Source organism: Choloepus didactylus, chromosome 10, assembly GCF_015220235.1.
Source record: "Choloepus didactylus isolate mChoDid1 chromosome 10, mChoDid1.pri, whole genome shotgun sequence".
NCBI classification, from domain to species: domain Eukaryota; kingdom Metazoa; phylum Chordata; class Mammalia; order Pilosa; family Megalonychidae; genus Choloepus; species Choloepus didactylus.
In genome coordinates this window covers 92675867-92693075 of record NC_051316.1, presented here as the reverse complement: position 1 = coordinate 92693075, position 17209 = coordinate 92675867, and the positions used below count along the sequence as shown (strand labels likewise).

Genomic DNA, 17209 nt, shown 5'->3' with positions numbered 1-17209 from the left:
ATTATGTAACTTTCTTGGGGTAAAGTAGGAACATGTTGGAAGTTAAGCAGTTATCTTAGGTTAGTTGTCTTTTTCTTACTCCCTTGTTATGGTCTCTTTGAAATGTTCTTTTATTGTATGTTTGTTTTCTTTTTAACTTTTTTTTTCATACAGTTGATTTAAAAAAGAAGGGAAAGTTAAAAAAAAAAAAAAGAAAAAAGAAAAACCAGGAAAAAAAAAGATGTAGTGCCCCCTTGAGGAGCCTGTGGAGAATGCAGGGGTATTTGCCTACCCCACCTCCATGGTTGCTAACATGACCACAGACATAGGGGACTGGTGGTTTGATGGGTTGAGCCCTCTACCATAAGTTTTACCCTTGGGAAGACGGTTGCTGCAAAGGAGAGGCTAGGCCTCCCTATATTTGTGCCTAAGAGCCTCTTCCCGAATGCCTCTTGGTTGCTCAGATGTGGCCCTCTCTCTCTGGCTAAGCCAACTTGAAAGGTGAAATCACTGCCCTCCCCCCTACGTGGGATCAGACACCCAGGGGAGTGAATCTCCCTGGCAACGTGGAATATGACTCCCGGGGAGGAATGTAGACCCGGCATCGTGGGACGGAGAACATCTTCTTGACCAAAAGGGGGATGTGAAAGGAAATGAAATAAGCTTGAGTGGCAGAGAGATTCCAAAAGGAGCCGAGAGGTCACTCTGGTGGGCACTCTTACGCACACTTTAGACAACCCTTTTTAGGTTCTGAAGAATTGGGGTAGCTGGTGGTGGATACCTGAAACTATCAAACTACAACCCAGAACCCATGAATCTCGAAGACAGTTGTATAAAAATGTAGCTTATGAGGGGTGACAATGGGATTGGGAAAGCCATAAGGACCACACTCCACTTTGTCTAGTTTTTGGATGGATGAGTAGAAAAATAGGGGAAGGAAACAAACAGACAAAGGTACCCAGTGTTCTTTTTTACTTCAATTGCTCTTTTTCACTCTAATTATTATTCTTGTTATTTTTGTGTGTGTGCTAATGAAGGTGTCAGGGATTGATTTAGGTGATGAATGTACAACTATGTAATGGTACTGTAAACAATCGAAAGTACGATTTGTTTTGTATGACTGCGTGGTATGTGAATATATCTCAATAAAATGATGATTAAAAAAAAAAGACAGTTATGCACACATACACATATTTGTGTAGAGAAAATCCTGTAAGTCTGCCAACTGCCATTTCTTGGGAAAGATTCTTAAATTACGGCTCTCCTCTTTTAGGTAAAAGTGTTCTGAGGTTATGGTGAACTTACGGAAATTTTACTGTTCATGAATCCAAAAGTCAAGGAAACTCAGAGTTGTCGTCCTGCTACTCCTTCCAATATTTATTGAGTCATCTGCTTTGGTGCAGGCACGCTTTAAAGGTCTTGAGGATTCAGCAGTGCACAAGGCCAGGGCGGTCCCGTCGCACGGGAGGTCGATATTACTCAGACATCACGCAACAGTTAATTACAGGCGAAGTACGTGTAAGTAGGAGGACAGGATGTCAGGTATATTGCGCAGATAGAAACTGAGGCCCAGGGACGCGAAGGACTAGCCCTAGGCAAGACACCCAGTCCACGCGAGCTCACGCTTGGGCGCTCCGCCCACCCCATCCAGCCGTGGCAGCGTGGGGTGGAAAGAGGAGGTGCCACGTGAGCGGGACGCGGCGGAACGCGCGCTCCGGTAGCCGGGTTTCCGGCGGGAGGCTTTTGGGGAGTGCCCCGCGTCCCTGGAGGGGCGGGGGCGGCGGTGGAGGCGGAGGTGGGATACGGAAGTCAGCACCATGTCGAGTCTGCACAAGAGCCGGTAAGGGGCCATAGGGGTGGGATGGAACGCGGGTGCAGCCAGGAACTGGGATCCCCAGACCTCAGGCAGAGGCGCTGGGGCGGCCACTTTCTAGCTTCTTTGCCTGGGGGCCTGAGGAGGGAGGCCAGGGCCGGGCGGGGGCACCTCTTGCTCCCGCTGTCACCCCTTCTCTCTCTCCTTCTCACTCGGGCACCTGGTTTCCCCCTACTTTGGTGTCTTCCTTAGCCCAGGGTCTCGTTGCCCAGACCCGGGTCCCTTTCTTGTTACTGCGCTGCCCCGATACCCTCTTGAGATATCCCCAGTCCCCTTTCCTACTAGAGATACTAGAAAACCTGGACCTTCTAGGCCGTTTTCTCCTCCCTTATCAGATCCTGCAGTATTGGCTAAATTTTGCTCACTTTTCAGTTTTCCTCCAGGACTTACTTTTTTTTTTTTTTTTTTTTTTTTTTAATTCAGTTTTATTGAAATATATTCACAAACCATACAGTCATCCATGGTATACAATTAACTGTTCACAGTATGATCATATAGTTATGCGTTCATCACCACAATCTATTTCTGAACATTTTCCTTACATCAGAAAGAATGAGAATAAGAATAAAAAATAAAAGTGAAAAGAGAATACCCAAACCATCCCCCCATCCCACCCTATTTGTCATTTAGTTTTTACTCCCATTTTCAGGACTTACTTTTTAAACCTTTTGTCGTTGCCTGCCGCCAGGCCGAGAGGTCTTATAATGGCTACATTTTTTGAGCATGTTGGGCTGCATGCAGATTACACAGGTCCCTTGTCTGCGGATCAAATTACTCCTGGTGCCTAGGGGTTATTGAGTTCATGTAGTAAGGTGTTATGGGCTGGGCCTGGCTGGCGGAAGTACCCAATAAATGCCAGCTAGTTAAATATTATTACATGTGCTTAATTTTATGGCGCGCCTTTGAGAACCTCTAGACAAGAATATCTGTCAAATTTCTTTACTGGTAATCTATGTCTCTGGGCTTAGTAGAAGTGATAATGGCAGTATGTCATCATTAGTTCCCCAAAGCTGCCTTTGGTGAGGACCTGCACTGAGCTTGCTATCTTTGTGTCCTGAAGTGTGGGTGGGGCAGGTTGGAGATTGGTGGTGTGAGAGAACTGTGGGCCCCAGACTTGGGCACTAAGCCTGTCACCTTGGGTTATTGGGTATGTTTCATTTGCCTTTCCTGTTCTACTTCTAGGATTGCAGATTTCCAGGATGTCCTGAAGGAATCCACAATTGCCTTGGAAAAGCTTCAGGAACTCAGTTTTTGTGGTAAGAGGCAACTCTGCATTTTCAGGGTTTCCTTAGGGCAGTGTTGTAGCCAGGATAGAGGGGAAGGTGGCCAGTACCACCCCTTGTCAGTTCTGGGGCCAGCCTTACTCTTTGAAGACTCATGGAGCCTTCTCTAGATTCTGTAGAGCTGAAGGATTAGTGACTGAGCTTGGAGGGGATTCCCAGAGAAGTAATAGTTATGGTTAACAGGTTGGTAGGCCTTAGACAGGGAGGTGCCAGATTTCTGAGAGTAACTGGAGAGGGATGAAGGGATAAGAGTGGGGAGGAGACCTTATGAGCCTAGGTCTGGCCTTTCCTTATTCCTCAGTAGGCTTCCTATATTGTGGAATTTGGTTAGTCCCAGAGTGGTTCCTGGTTTTCTCCCTGACTTGGAATCAAAGCCAACTGAGGCAACGGTGAACTTCGGTTAATGGTGAAACTTCAGCCTTGGGACACTGACTTAAAGGAATTGAACCTCAGCAATGTTTGACTTTGCCCTCCTTGGCATGGTTAACCTGCCAACATGGAGATAACCTGCTTTTTGCTTGTTTTAAAAAATATCTCAAGATGTTCTTTGTAGCTTCTTGTCACTGCTCTGTCCCTGTAACTTTGCCAACAAGGAGTTCTTGTGTAGTGTGCCTTAATTCCAAAACAGATTCTGACTTGGGGATGTTAGCTCATATTTATGGTACTAAGGATATCATAACAACAGCATTTCTAGTGACCATCTGTGAATATTGTAGATGTTTGTCTTTCTGTTCAGGACTGACAGAGAGGCCCTGAAGATCTTGAGGGATCCTGGGCTCTGTGGTGGACTGAAGAATCTGCTCAGGTCTCGGGGAGGCAGTCTGCGGTGGTGGTTACGAGTTTGGGCTCTAGAGTCAGACAGACCTGTGTTTGAGTCCTTGATTGTTCTGTGTTTTACAGATAAATTTCCTTATCAATAAAGTGAGAACAATGATGCTAATCTTCCATATCTACAGGGGTTATAATGAGGATTAAGTGAAATAATGTCTGTGAAGCACTTAGTGTTCATAGCTCCGTTGATATCCCACAAATATTTTTGGAATATCTTTTGTGTACCATGCCCTGTCCAAGGCACTGGGAATGTAAGACAAATGTGCTTCTTGTCTTTCTGGGATTTAACTGGTAGTAGAGGTTGCAGCTGTTAAATACATTGTACAATTCTAATTGTGATGGGTGCTATGAAGGAGAAGTCATGGAGCCATTGTGGTTTATAACAGGAAACATGACTTTGACTGGGAAGAGATGGTGGTTGATAAGGCTGCTCTGAGGAGGAAATATTAAGGATGAGAAGGTGTTATCCTCTGAAGAACATTCCAGAGTGCACTTTGTGCTGAAGGCTGAGGCCATGGAGAGGAAATACCTGCAGGATTACCATCCAGTCTAGTAATCTTTTTGTTGGAAAATGATTCTTGAAAATGTACCTCTTGCTAATTCCATTCCCTGCCAACTGACTCCTGAGGTGGAGGACTGGGGGGGTTTGGGACTCTGGCCTGGGGCGTGACCTTTGCCTGCTGTGTCCACAGGCATCCCCTGTGAGGGCGGACTGCGGTGCCTCTGCTGGAAGGTGGGTGTGCCTGGGATGGGGCTTCTGCTCTGCTGAGAGTCCCTGGGTTCCTGCATGGGCTGTCCCCACCCCCGGCCCCTTCTTCCTGTCTCACACCTCTCCTTGCTTGCCTGAGGAAGCTTTTCTGGGCAGTTATGGGTTTTCTGTTCCTCTTGGCATCCTCCAGGATCCCCTGGGGATGGTGCACTTTTTAATGCCAGTGAAGCCCTCTGCTTTCTGGTCCACATAGTGCAGTAAAGTGATGCTTATTGGAACAAAACAAAGGCCATACTTTGCCCAAAGCTATTAGCTGAGGTGGGAGAGTGGAGGCTCAGTGTCCTGGTTTCTGGTCCCTTTGAGCAAGGGATTGTATTATCATTTTTAAGTGTCTTTATGAGGAATAGCAGAGGAAAGGGCTGGTTTGGGATAAAGGAGGAAGTAGTGGGGAGGAAAGGGGAGTTTATCCCAGGTTCCTGGGTTTCAGCCCATCATATCTTCTCTGGGCTTTATCGGGCATTCTTTTCAAGGCCTGTCAGCCTCTACTCCTATTCAGGGTTGAGGTTTGGGGGGGGCTGGCAGACCCTTACTCCTCTCCCTTTGTGCAGATTCTCTTGAACTACCTCCCCTTGGAGAGAGCCTCATGGACTTCCATCCTGGCCAAGCAGAGGTAAAACCCTGAGAAAGGGTGATGATGGGAGGACATTCTTATCAGACAGGGTGGCTGTGCTGAGACTGTCTTGCTTCCAGTTGCTATTTCTTTGAGCTACCTGGGCAGAATCTTTGGAAATCATCCCCGTCTCCCTCTTCTTTTCTGTAGGGAGCTGTATTCTCAGTTCCTGAGGGAAATGATTATCCAGCCTGGCATTGCCAAGGCCAACATGGGAGTGTCCAGGGAGGATGTGACCTTTGAGGACCATGTGAGTAGGGGTCAGCAGCAGGGACTGAGGATACAGAGTAAGGAGGGGTGGAGGCTCTGTAACAGCTAAGGTCCTCTTCCCCAGATGATAGGTGGCAGCCTGACTTTGGTCCCCTCTGGGATCCTCCAGTACCTCCATTTTTGTTCAGTTACTCAGCCCCTGAAGACCACCATCTCTCCCCTCTTCTCCCCAGGACTGGCCAAATTGCAGGCCCTGGGCTCAGTCATTGATATAAATGATAGCTGGTGTTCATGGTGTGCTATGGGTGCAGCACTGTACCAAGTGCTTTACGTGCATTTCTCCTTTAATCCTCTTCCTAGTTCTGTGAGGAAGGTACTATGATTTCGTTGTTGAGGAAAAGTCAGAGAAGGGTAGGAGTGAGGATAAACTGCCTTTCTGTGGCCTGGTGGAGCATTCTGACTGCCTCCCTATGTACTTCTTTATGGAGAAGGTGGAGAGGAATTCGCATCTCAAAGGAATTATGAATTAGATTTGAAGAGACTTAATCATATAACAGTCATTTATTCATTCAACAAGCATTTATTGAGCTGAGTTCTAGAGCTCCCACAGTAGACAGAAAAAAAAAACAGAGTCCCTGCCAAACAGGGATATACTCAGAGCAGACTGCAGAGCTCAGATGCTAGCTGTGGAGTTTGAACATGAATTGGAGGCTGTTGGAAAGCCTTTGCTGCCTTTGAGTAGCTCCCAGGCTTTCTCAGAACACCAGCTAGGTCACTGGTGGGATTGTTGGTGTGTCTACTACTGAGGCCTCCAAGCTAGTGTCTTCCCTTGAGGTCCTTTGCAGGCCCAGGATGGAATAGATTCTTTTCTTCCCACAGCCACTCAACCCCAACCCTGACAGCCGGTGGAACACATACTTCAAGGACAATGAGGTGCTGCTGCAAATAGACAAAGATGTTCGGTAACTTGGGGCCTGGGAACTGACCCATGGGACTTCTTGGGTGTTTCTCAGATTTGTTCTTTCTTTTTTCCAGTAGAGGCCCATGGGCTGGGGGTTTGGGAACTATCTGTGGGTTGTCTTGGTAGTTGGGTCTAGGCCCCATTGACGATGGGCTTGAGGATGGGGCTGGCAAGGAAAGTGAGTGGTAGGGTTCTATGCTTGTCCAGGCCAGACTCTCATTTATCCCTTAAAGGGGTATATATATGTAAACAATGATAATGTTGTTTAAAATATATATATATATATATATTTTTTTTTTTCTTTAAATAAAATGTTATTAATTAAAAACAAAAAACAAAAAACAAAAAGCACCTTTTACAATGCTTTGAGTCTCCCAACAGTAGGGCGCTGATGGAATGGCCAAAGTCTCCACCCTGAGTAACTGTGCTCCCTCCTTCCCTTCCTCTCAGGAGGCTGTGTCCAGACATATCCTTCTTCCAGAGGGCCACTGAGTACCCCTGCCGCCTCATCTTGGACCCCCAGAATGAGTTTGAGACCCTTCGTAAACGCGTGGAACAGACAACGCTGAAATCCCAGACAGTGGCCCGGAACCGGAGTGGGGTCACAAATGTGAGAGCCAATCTGGGGTCATAGGGACACCCCATGACAGCCTTTCCCTTCCTGCCTCCTTTGGACCACTGGCCTAACGCCCATGGCCATCTGTCCTGGACAGTTGCCTAAAAATAGTCCTGGTCCTCCCAGATCCACCTCTGGGGCTCTTTCTGAAAGTCAGATACCAAACATTCATTACACTCCATCTGGGTGCTGGGCCCTGCATTACAGTGAATGAGCAGTGAGTGAGCTGGTTTCCAGTCAAAGGTGAAGATGGCTCTTGGAAAAGGAATTACAGATGTGATGAGGATATATGAAATGGAGCAATAATGGCAGGGGGGTGGGCTGACCTGGTCTGGGTATCAGGGAAGACATCCTGAGGAAAAGTGACATGTAAGCGGAGGCTAAAGGATGAAGAGGAAAGAGCATTCCAGGTAGAGAGAGAGCCCATGGGAAATTCCACAGGCAGGAGCAGGTGTGATGTGTTCAAGGAGTAGGGGAGTCCAGTATGGCTAAGAGGCAGGGAGTGGGGGTTGAGGAGAGGGTTGTAGGAGGATGTTGGAGAGGTCCCTGGTGGTGAGGCTGTGTGAAGTCTCTATCCCCAGGGATGGGGAGTCCTCAGAGCATTCTAAGCAGAGTAGTGACGTGTTTGGTCTGCTTTTGTAAAAGATTGCTTTGGATGCTTTGTGGATATTTGCTTGGAAGGGGCAGGAATGGAAGTGGAGAGACCCCTTGGGAGGCTGCTGCAGTCATCTAAGCAAGAGATGTTGTTGGCCTGGGCTCGGGTGGAATGGGGATATAGCTGAGAGATTTACAAGATGGAATTGACAAGACTTGTTGATCAGTTATGGGGGTGGATGGTGAAGACAGCAGTCAAATCACAAGTGACATCTGGGTTTCTGGTCTGGATGTGTTTTTAAGCAATTGATAACACTGCTGGGCAAGACATGCTGGGTGTCTGAACTCCAATCTTCTCCCAGATTGCTGTAACTGAGAAGCTGCTCGTAACCAAACAGGTGTATTACTCCTTAATTTACACCTCCTGCTTTTGTTCCTGGAACTCCATCTTGTTCTCCAAAACTTTTTACTGCCCTCCAACAGTGGAAAAATTGTTCTCTGTGACCCCCAACAAGTTGGAGATAGATGCTACTATGGAAGCTTTTTTCCTTAAGTGAAATGACTTTGATCAAGGCACTGTACATCTCGGGGAGCAGCCATGTTTCTCTACAGGGGTGGCAGGGGCACAGTTTCAGCGTACCCTGTGGACAGTGTTCCATGTGCCTATGACAAGATTTGGGTGTCTAGCGGAAGTGTGGTGAGGTGCAGAATGCTTGATTAACTACATTGTTTGTTTGGTGGGTAGCCCTCTTACTTGGCTGCTGATTTCCTGACTGAAGGGACAGGTGGCTACCTGCCCTTGTCATTTATTTGACTTTAGTATTTGGGGTCTGAGAGCTGAGCTGTCACCCATTTTTAGGTTTTGGGGCTGGTCCTGGTGGCAGAGAACCTAACCAGAAGCTTCATTCCTAGACCCTCTGGACCCATGCTTGTGGGATTTGAGTTAAAGTTGACCATCTTTGTGACTCTCTGCAAGGAATACTAGACTCTCCTTCCTGAGCTTACGTTTTCTCTTCATGAACTGGGCATGATAGTCTCTGCCCTGTCTGCTTTTGAATTGTCAAGAGGATGAAATAAGGTCTTCAAATTCTTGGAAAGTTGGAAAGTATTGAACATTCTTGAGAGACAGCCTGGCCTAGAGACCTAGACCTTGGGTTCTGGACTCAGACAGTCTAGGTTCAAGTCCCAGTTCCACCACTTAATACGAGACATTTGATGAGAGACGTATCATTTCTAAGCCTCAGTTTCCTCATCTCAAAAATGATATTGAGAGGATAGTATTGGCTGTTGAGAAGGTTAAAGGGAGGAATATTTGTAGAGCGCTGTTGGACCTGTACAAAGCCCTTGGTAAATGTTAGCAATGTGTGTGTGTGTGCACACAAATACACATGTATGTGTCTGTGTGTGCTTATGGAGTATTATGAGAGGGCGTTCAACATTCCCAGGACCCTGCCCTTCCAGGATGGCTGCATACACCGTGTGCCTGGGTTTGCCTGTCACGCTTTTAATCCACATAAGCCCAGTGCTGGAGCTTCTGACTGAGTAGGTCTAGGATGGAGCCCAGGCACCTGAACCTTTACAAAGCTCCCTGAGGGGTCTTGTAGATGGTGTGGGCCCCCTGCTCTGTTGCTTGAGTCTTGGACGGGGATCACCATCTCTATCACCCAACCTTTTAACATTCAGAAAAGTTGAAAATGCAGTATGGTGCACACATGTATACTTTGCACCTAGATGGAACATTTAACATTTTAAATGCCCATGTTGCTTTATATAGGGATAGTAAATTGCAGATGTCCCAATCCTTCACTTCCAAGTACTTCTGCAGGCATCTCGTGGAAATAAGGATATCCTCCTGCTTACCACTATCACATCTAGGAAGATTAATAATAATTCTGTGATATCAACTAATATCCAGTCCATGTTCAAATCTCCTCAATTGCCCCAAGAACATCTTTCATTCTTTTACTTTCAAACCAGTGTCCATTCAAGATTTATGCATTGCATTGGGATGTTATGTTTCTTTAGTCTCTTGATCTGGAGCAGGCGTCCATACTTTTTTTACCTGCCGCATTTGACTTTTGAAGAGTCTTGCCCTCGTATGTTTTTGACATATTTAAAGTTTTTTTTTTAATAATTGAAATATAACTTACATGCAGTAAAATGCACAAATCTTAAGAATACAACTAGATAACATTTTTCTTATGTATATGTCTGTGCATCCACCACCCAGATCAAGCTATAGATCATTTCTATTATCTAGAAAATTCCTCATGCCCCTTCCCAGTCAGTACCCCTTACTTTAGAGGTAACCACTATTCTGGTTTTTACCATCATAAATTAAGTTTAGAAGGTCCCACATTCTGGATTTGTCTGCTTGTTTCCTCAGGGTGGTGTATGGCATGCTCCTCTATGTCCTTTATTTCCTCCAAGCAGGAAGTTAAGTCTAGGCTTAATGGTAAACATTTTTGGCAAGAACACATTGTTGGTAATGCCACCACCTTCTTACCGGGCTCTTCCTCTTCTTCCCCAGATGAGCTCCCCACACAAGAACGCTGCACCATCATCCTTGAATGAGTATGAGGTGCTGCCCAATGGCTGTGAAGCCCACTGGGAGGTGGTGGAGCGGATCCTGTTCATCTATGCCAAGCTCAACCCCGGCATTGCTTATGTGCAGGGCATGAATGAGATCGTTGGCCCCCTCTACTATACCTTTGCCACTGACCCCAACAGCGAGTGGAAAGGTAAAAGGGCCCTTGGCCGCGCCCATCTTTCATTGCTGGCTCCCTAGAATATCAGCCTGAGGAAGGCTGGGTTAATGAGCTTTATCAGGTCGTATAGCTTTTCCTCTCTCTGGGCCTCCATTTCCCTTCTGTCTGATGAGGGGGTTGGCCTGGATCATCTCTAAGATCCTTTCTGGCTCTGACTTTCTAGAATGTTGAATGTTTACTGATCTTTTGGTATTTGCAACTTAAAGCCTGGTCAGAGAAATGAGATGTATACACAGGAAGCTGAATGATAGAAAGGATTTAAGTAATTGTTCTAGTTTTCTAATACTGCCAGAATGCAAAACACCAGAGACGGATTGGCTTTTATAAAAGGGGGTTTGTTTGGTTACACAGTTACAGTCTTAAGGCCATGAAGTGTCCAAGGTAACACATCAGCAATCGGGTACCTCCACTGGAGGATGGCCAATGGTGTCCCGAAAACCTGTTAGCTGGGAAGGCACGTGACTGGCATCTGCTCCAAAGTTCTGGTTTCAAAATGGTTTTCTCCCAGGACTTTCCTCTCTAGGCTGCAGTTCCTCAAAAATGTCACTCTTAGTTGCACTTGGGGTGTTTGTCCTCTCTTAGCTTCTCCAGAGCAAGAGTCTGCTTTCAATGGCCGTCTTCAAAATGTCTCTCATCTGCAGCTCCTATGCTTTCTTCAAATTGTCCCTCTTGGCTGTAGCTCGTCTTCAAAATGTCACTCACAGCTGCACTGCACTGAGTTCCTTCTGTTTGTCAGCTCATTTATATGGCTCCACTGATCACTCTGAATGGGTGGGGCCATGCCTCCATGGAAATATCTCATCAGAGTCATCACCTACAGTTGGGTGGGGTGCATTTCGATGCAAACAACCTAATCCAAATGTTCTAACTTAATCCCCACTAATATATCTGCCCCACAAGATTGCATCAAAGAATATGGCTTTTTCTGGGGGACATAATACATTCAAATCAGCACAGTAATGATTTGAAAAAATGTTGTTAGGAGAGCATGTAAAGAATTGCTAAGTGAGTGTACAGAGTTTTGCCAGAGGATGTGAGAAGAAAGAGGCAATGGCTTGGTTTGGGGGTGGAAAGTGGTCAAGGACAGAGGACCAGGGAGGTGGAGGCAACTTGGTAAGACTCAGAGGGGAGGGGGAAGATTGCATTTAGAGAAAAGGTGGTATGGGACTTGAGAGGACACCACTTCCTTGCCTCTGCTCATACCCTGCCCATCTCTCCCAGAGCACGCTGAGGCAGACACCTTTTTCTGCTTCACCAACCTCATGGCTGAAATCCGGGACAACTTCATCAAGAGCCTGGATGACTCGCAATGTGGCATCACCTACAAGATGGAAAAGGTGTACTCCACTCTGAAGGAGAAGGATGTAGAGCTCTACCTGAAACTGGTGAGGACCCCCAGGACCACATGGGCCAGGCAGACAGAAAGTGGAGAGGACTGTGGGCTTCCTGAACATCCGAGGCCCAGGGTGAGGTATGGGGGTTGAAAGTGGCTTTTGCTGCTGGGAATACTGTGCAGCCTGCTGAGGTGGGACTGGGGGAAGATCGAGGCAGCCTATGGGGGGAACCCAGCAGGCTGGCAGAGGAAGGGGCAGTTGGTAAGTTACTGAGTGCTCACTGTGTGCCAGGCACAATCTGGGGCATTTACCATATGCTAAGTTAGTTAAGTCAATTAGTGGTCCTCTGAGGTAAGAAGTATTAAGTTCATTTTAAAATTTAAAAATAATTTTTAAAATTATCATAGTGGCATTCATGTTTATTTCAGAAAATAGTTCAATAATAAGAAACCTTGCTTATATATAAATAAAAACAGTTTTGTGAAAAAGAAAATATTTATATATGAAAATGTCATTTTAAACAAACATGGAATTGTGTTTATGCTGTTTTGAACATGCTTTTCCACTTAATAATAGTGCCTCCTGGGCTCATCTCTAAAGTGGTAATAATTGCCTCAGAGGGTTGTAGTATGGATTAAATAAACGATTAAATAGCTGTAACATGCTAAATAGAGTGCAAGATCAGGTTTGTAGTAAGTACCTGATAACAGTCACTATGTATACCCATAAATCCAGGGTTGTAAACCACTAACTGGCTTAACTAACTTTAAAGGAATTTCAGCCATCATTTATAAATCTGGAGAGTTTATATAGAAGTCTGGGTTTCTGGCTTCTCTTGTAAAATTGGGGGATCTGATAACATTAGCTGGTGCCAAGTAGCAACTGCCCCTTTCACCAAGTAAGCCTCTCCAGTAGCCCCAGTGCCCCACCTCCACCCCCTATAGTGTACCTGGTACTCCCACCTGCCCTGCTGACACCTTGACATTAGGTTCTGGGCCCTGCTGCTCACGGTCATCTGAATTCATTTCTAATTGGCTGCGTGATATTCCATGGCAACCAAACAACACACATTATTGCACAACACTCTGTACCCCTCTCTCCTCAGCAAGAGCAGAACATCAAGCCCCAGTTCTTCGCTTTCCGCTGGCTGACACTGCTGTTATCCCAGGAGTTCTTGCTGCCTGATGTCATCCGTATCTGGGACTCCCTCTTTGCCGATGACAACCGCTTTGACTTCCTGCTCCTTGTCTGCTGCGCTATGCTCATGTGAGTGTGGGCTTGACCAGGTGTCTGCTCGCCTGCTAGGCGAATAAATAAGGAGGAAACTTCACCCCCAGAATTGTGGGCAGGGGACTGGGGGCTGCTCTCACAGGGCTGGAGCGAGCCTCTGGCATTGTTGTGAGAACTTTAAAGCATACCTGCTGTGGGTGGTGAGGAAGAAATGGGAAGGGGCTTGGCTGTGCCTGCATCTTCAGAGTGGCCCAGGGTTCTAGTGCTTTTGTTGTTTGTGTTTCTTAGACTGATCCGGGAACAGTTGCTGGAAGGGGACTTCACTGTAAACATGCGGCTCCTGCAGGTAACGGAAGTTTGGAGGGGCAAGCTCTGTCTTTAGCCCTGAAGCAAACACCAAGTATCCACCCTGTCCCTGCTACTGTAACAGGCTAGGGGCAGGAACAGCAGAGTGTGGAGTGTGGCAGGAGTCCGAACGCCTGAGGCAGATCTGGGTTTGAATCTTGGCTTGAGTGTTGGGTGACCTTTAGTGAATGACTTGGTTTCTCTAAACCAAGTGCTTTCTGTAAGTTAAATGTACCTGGGACACAGTGGGTGCTCTGGTGATGCTCCCTGGTAATCATGCTCGGGCCAGGAAAGGAGGGACTTGGGATTGAAGGGGTGGAGCCTCGTGGTTAAAAACATGTGCACAAGGGACACACAGCTTTGGATTCATGTCTTTGTACTACTGTGCTAGTCATGTGACTTGAGACAAGAAACAACCTCTCTAGGTCTCCATTTCTTCATCAACTCCTGACCTAGGGTTAGTTTTCAGTAATTTTGTTGTCTAAATCAACTACATCACAGAACTGTTGTGGTGATTCATGAGCTAATGCATGGACAGTGTTTGACACAGTAACCAGGCTCGTTATGAATGGAGCTCAGGGTTCTAGAAAAGGGGTTGGGGAGAGGTAAGGCAGGATGGGGTCTGGTCCTAAGGAAGCAGCTATGACCCTTTGGGTGGTACTGGTTGTCATTTAAATTAGCGTTGCAGTGGGTGTAGTGTTAGCTACCTGCAGGGCTTTGGGCAACACACAGGGTGTCTGGTATCCTGTGGTCCCTGTCCTTGAGGCTAAGGGTCCCAGCACAGTGACAGGTTCCTATGGAAGGGTGTGGATATACAGGGGTGGCAAAGAGTCATCTGACTGCACAGGCTTATTGTTGGCCTTTCCCATGTCCAGGATTACCCCATCACAGATGTCTGCCAGATCTTACAGAAAGCCAAGGAACTCCAAGACTCAAAGTAGCCTGGTGGCAAGAGGCCCAGGTTTGGGAGAGAAGCCACCTGACCCCTCTGCCCTTGCTTCTGGAATGTGCAGAAGCCTGTGGGATCCCCAGCCGGAGGGGAAGCTGCAGGATTGGCCACACTCCAGGCCTTCTCACCCTGGCTCCCTCAACCTAGGCTGCTCCCACTGGGGGTACACTGTGCTGTCCTCCCTCCTTAACCACCAAGCCCAGTCTTTCTCCTTGCTCTTCAGCCCTGGGACTCTCTGCCCAGGCTGCTGAGCAAGGCTGGAACTCATGAAGTTCTGTTTCCTGGGACTGGGGACAGCTTGGGGGCTCTCGGAGACTGGCAGGGGTCCCTTCCTGCTTCCATTTGCGGCCCCGTTTCTCCTTTCCTGCTTCTGATCTTCTGGACTCTGGTAGAGGGGAGGGGGGAAGGCACTGGGCAGATGGCCCGGCTTCCGCTTCTTTTGGGCATTGGTGCTTAGGCTTCTCCACGGGGAAAGCGAGACACTATGAAGGAGCTAAGCGGCTGCCAGGCCAAGGTCATACCGTCTCTCTCCCACTGAGTGTAGTACCTGGTCATAGGTTGCGTATGTGTGTCTGAATCCTGCAGGTGTCTCTGCTTCTCTGTCTTGTCTGTCAGTCAGTAGGTATGTAAAGGTATCTTTGAATCCCTCTAGGTCTATCTGTCTTTCTACTTTTCTATCTCTTGTTCCCTCTCTTCTCCCTCCGCCTCTTTCACCGAGGGTGTGAGTGACTCTCTTACTCTGTATGTTCCTTTCCGTTGCTTTCTCTCTGCCCTTCTCTCTTGGGGTGCCTTATCTTGAGCCTCTTCCCTTCCCTGCTTCTCTCCATGAATTTGTAAGACAGAATGAGGAGGAGTCTGGCTCAGCAAAGCCCCAGGAGGTCAACCTTGGTCTTTGTACCTTGTTCCCTGCTCCCCAGCCCTAGGCTCTGGGTCCCCAAGATTGGGAGGAAATCCACAGTGCCTCACTAGAGGTCCCTCAACCTGTTCCCCACAACAGAAATCTTGGAAAGCAAAAGCTGCTGAGGAATGAAGAAGGAGATCTGTGTCTTTCCAGAGAGTCCCCTAAAGGCCCTTCTTTGGGGTGGTCTGTGCTCCAAGGGAATAGAAAAGGTAATTCAATTCCAGGGGTTGGAATCCAAGTGCTTCCTAAGAGTTGTCATTCCCTTGGCTTCCAGGTCTCAGTCCAGGGTGGGTGAGTCCTAAAAAGGGTAAGTGGAACCAAGGGGAGCCTCCCTAGGGCCAGATATACCTGAGCTCAAAGGCCCTGGATCCTGTTCATGCCAGGAGGGCCTTGTCTCTCTTCCATTGTGTTGCCCCATCATCTCCTAAGCAGTGTGAAAGAGATGCTGACCCTTCTCTTCTGGTCACCTGCTTCAGCTGTTCTAGGATTTGGGGCAGGTGAAGTTTGAGCAGGAGCAGCTGGCTATTTGCAGTGCTGGGCTGTGGGAAGAGTGGGGCTTGTTCCAGCCATGCCCCATCCCTTCTTTTGCGAGGAGGCAGGTGCTTTTGGCCTGGAAGGGTGGGTGTAGGAAGAGTCCTTACCTTCTTCCTGGACTGGCCAGCAGGAACAGAGCTCCAGGAGCCCTCTTGCTCTAAAGCCTTCCTAAATCTGGCAGCCAGGCCCAGCTGTGGACCAGAAACAGCTCCCTCCAGCTGGCTGCCTTGCAGGCTCTACCTTGGATTGTGCTGGGACTTTATATGCTTGCCTTTTTGCTGCCTCTTCTCCCGATACTCAATATTTGGGAGCTAGTTACTATTTATTCAGACTCCTGGTTATTTATTGCAGATTGGCAAGTGCTTAGTTTGGGCCTGGGGCTGGGGCTCGAAAGGTAGAGTCAGAGACATGGTCCTCCTGATTTCCCAAGGTCAGAGCCAGCATTCTCTCCCCTTGCCTCTGGGACCTTCCTGGGTTTCCAACTGGTCCTGGCTGGGATGGTTCTGAATTCTGTACTGGAGCTGAGTGGAAAGTAGAGAGAAGACAGCTGGTGCCCTTGCCAGACTCCAAGGCCCCTGGGATGGGGCAGAGACACACTCCTTTCCCCAGCCTGACCCAGCCTCTTCCCAGGATTGAAGTCCCCAACTTTGATCACTTCCGACAGCCTGAGGTCTGGGCCATGACCTGGGACCCAGCAGACACTGCCCAGGACGGCGTATTCATCTCCTCTTGCCTGTTCACCTGCCTCCTTCCCGGGGCCATACTACTTGAATCACTGCATTTAATTTGCCTTAGTGGCATACCTGTGTCCAGTGCCCTCTTGTTGACCTTGGGATGAAGGTCAAGATCATAGGGACCATGTCCTAGTTAGGCTGAGCTTTCCAATAGGGTACTGCCTGAGGAAAGGACCTACCCTTGACTATGCCTTCTCCCCCAGATTCTTCAAGAGAAGTCCCCAGAGAGCCAGAGTGCTCAAGGCTTCCTACTTGAGAATCTGCTGCTAGGACTTGCAGACACTTTTACAGATTAGGCTGTATGAGTTCAGCAGGCCTCACTACAGGGGGTCAGAATGTTAGTCTGCTTTTCCGTTTTGTTTCATGAATCAGTGCTGTTGATAACAAATTGTCTTTAATAAATCATGTGTTCTTTGCAATGGGCATTGGTGCTATCCTGGACTGAAACCTCTGTGAGACCTCTCAGAGCAGGGAAGAAAGTTTGAGCAGGAATGGAGTCAGAAGTCTCAGAGTGGTCTAAACAAAAACCAGGAAATCTTGTTGCAAGAGCATATTCAGATCTTCTAATTCCACTACAGCAGTTTACAGCTGGAGGTAGAAAGGAATTGGACTGGGGAAGTAGGTATTACATGGTTACATGGCAAGTTATTTTTTAGGTTTAAAAAACTTTTAAAATTCAAAAACGTGT

General features: G+C 47.5%; 1 protein-coding gene across 6 annotated transcripts; it reads left to right on the top strand.

The window, feature by feature from the left end:
- Positions 1–1742: 1742 nt before the first annotated feature.
- On the top strand, positions 1743–16940 carry TBC1D13 (TBC1 domain family member 13). Of its 6 annotated transcripts, XM_037797111.1 has the most exons (13): positions 2808–2871; positions 3035–3108; positions 4659–4699; positions 5284–5345; positions 5496–5595; positions 6435–6517; positions 6967–7126; positions 10257–10307; positions 10401–10467; positions 11716–11879; positions 12934–13094; positions 13347–13404; positions 14279–16940. In XM_037797111.1, exons 1-13 carry the CDS (start codon positions 2840–2842, stop codon positions 14342–14344), a joined length of 1119 nt encoding a protein of 372 aa, XP_037653039.1. In that variant the 5' UTR covers positions 2808–2839; the 3' UTR covers positions 14345–16940. The 6 variants fall into 6 exon arrangements, with proteins under 6 accessions (XP_037653038.1, XP_037653040.1, XP_037653042.1 ...); XM_037797110.1 differs by lacking the exon at positions 2808–2871 and adding an exon at positions 1743–1819 and having other exon boundaries at positions 10257–10467; XM_037797112.1 differs by lacking the exon at positions 2808–2871 and adding an exon at positions 1773–1819 and having other exon boundaries at positions 4353–4699; positions 10257–10467.
- The last annotated feature ends 269 nt before the right edge of the window (positions 16941–17209 follow it).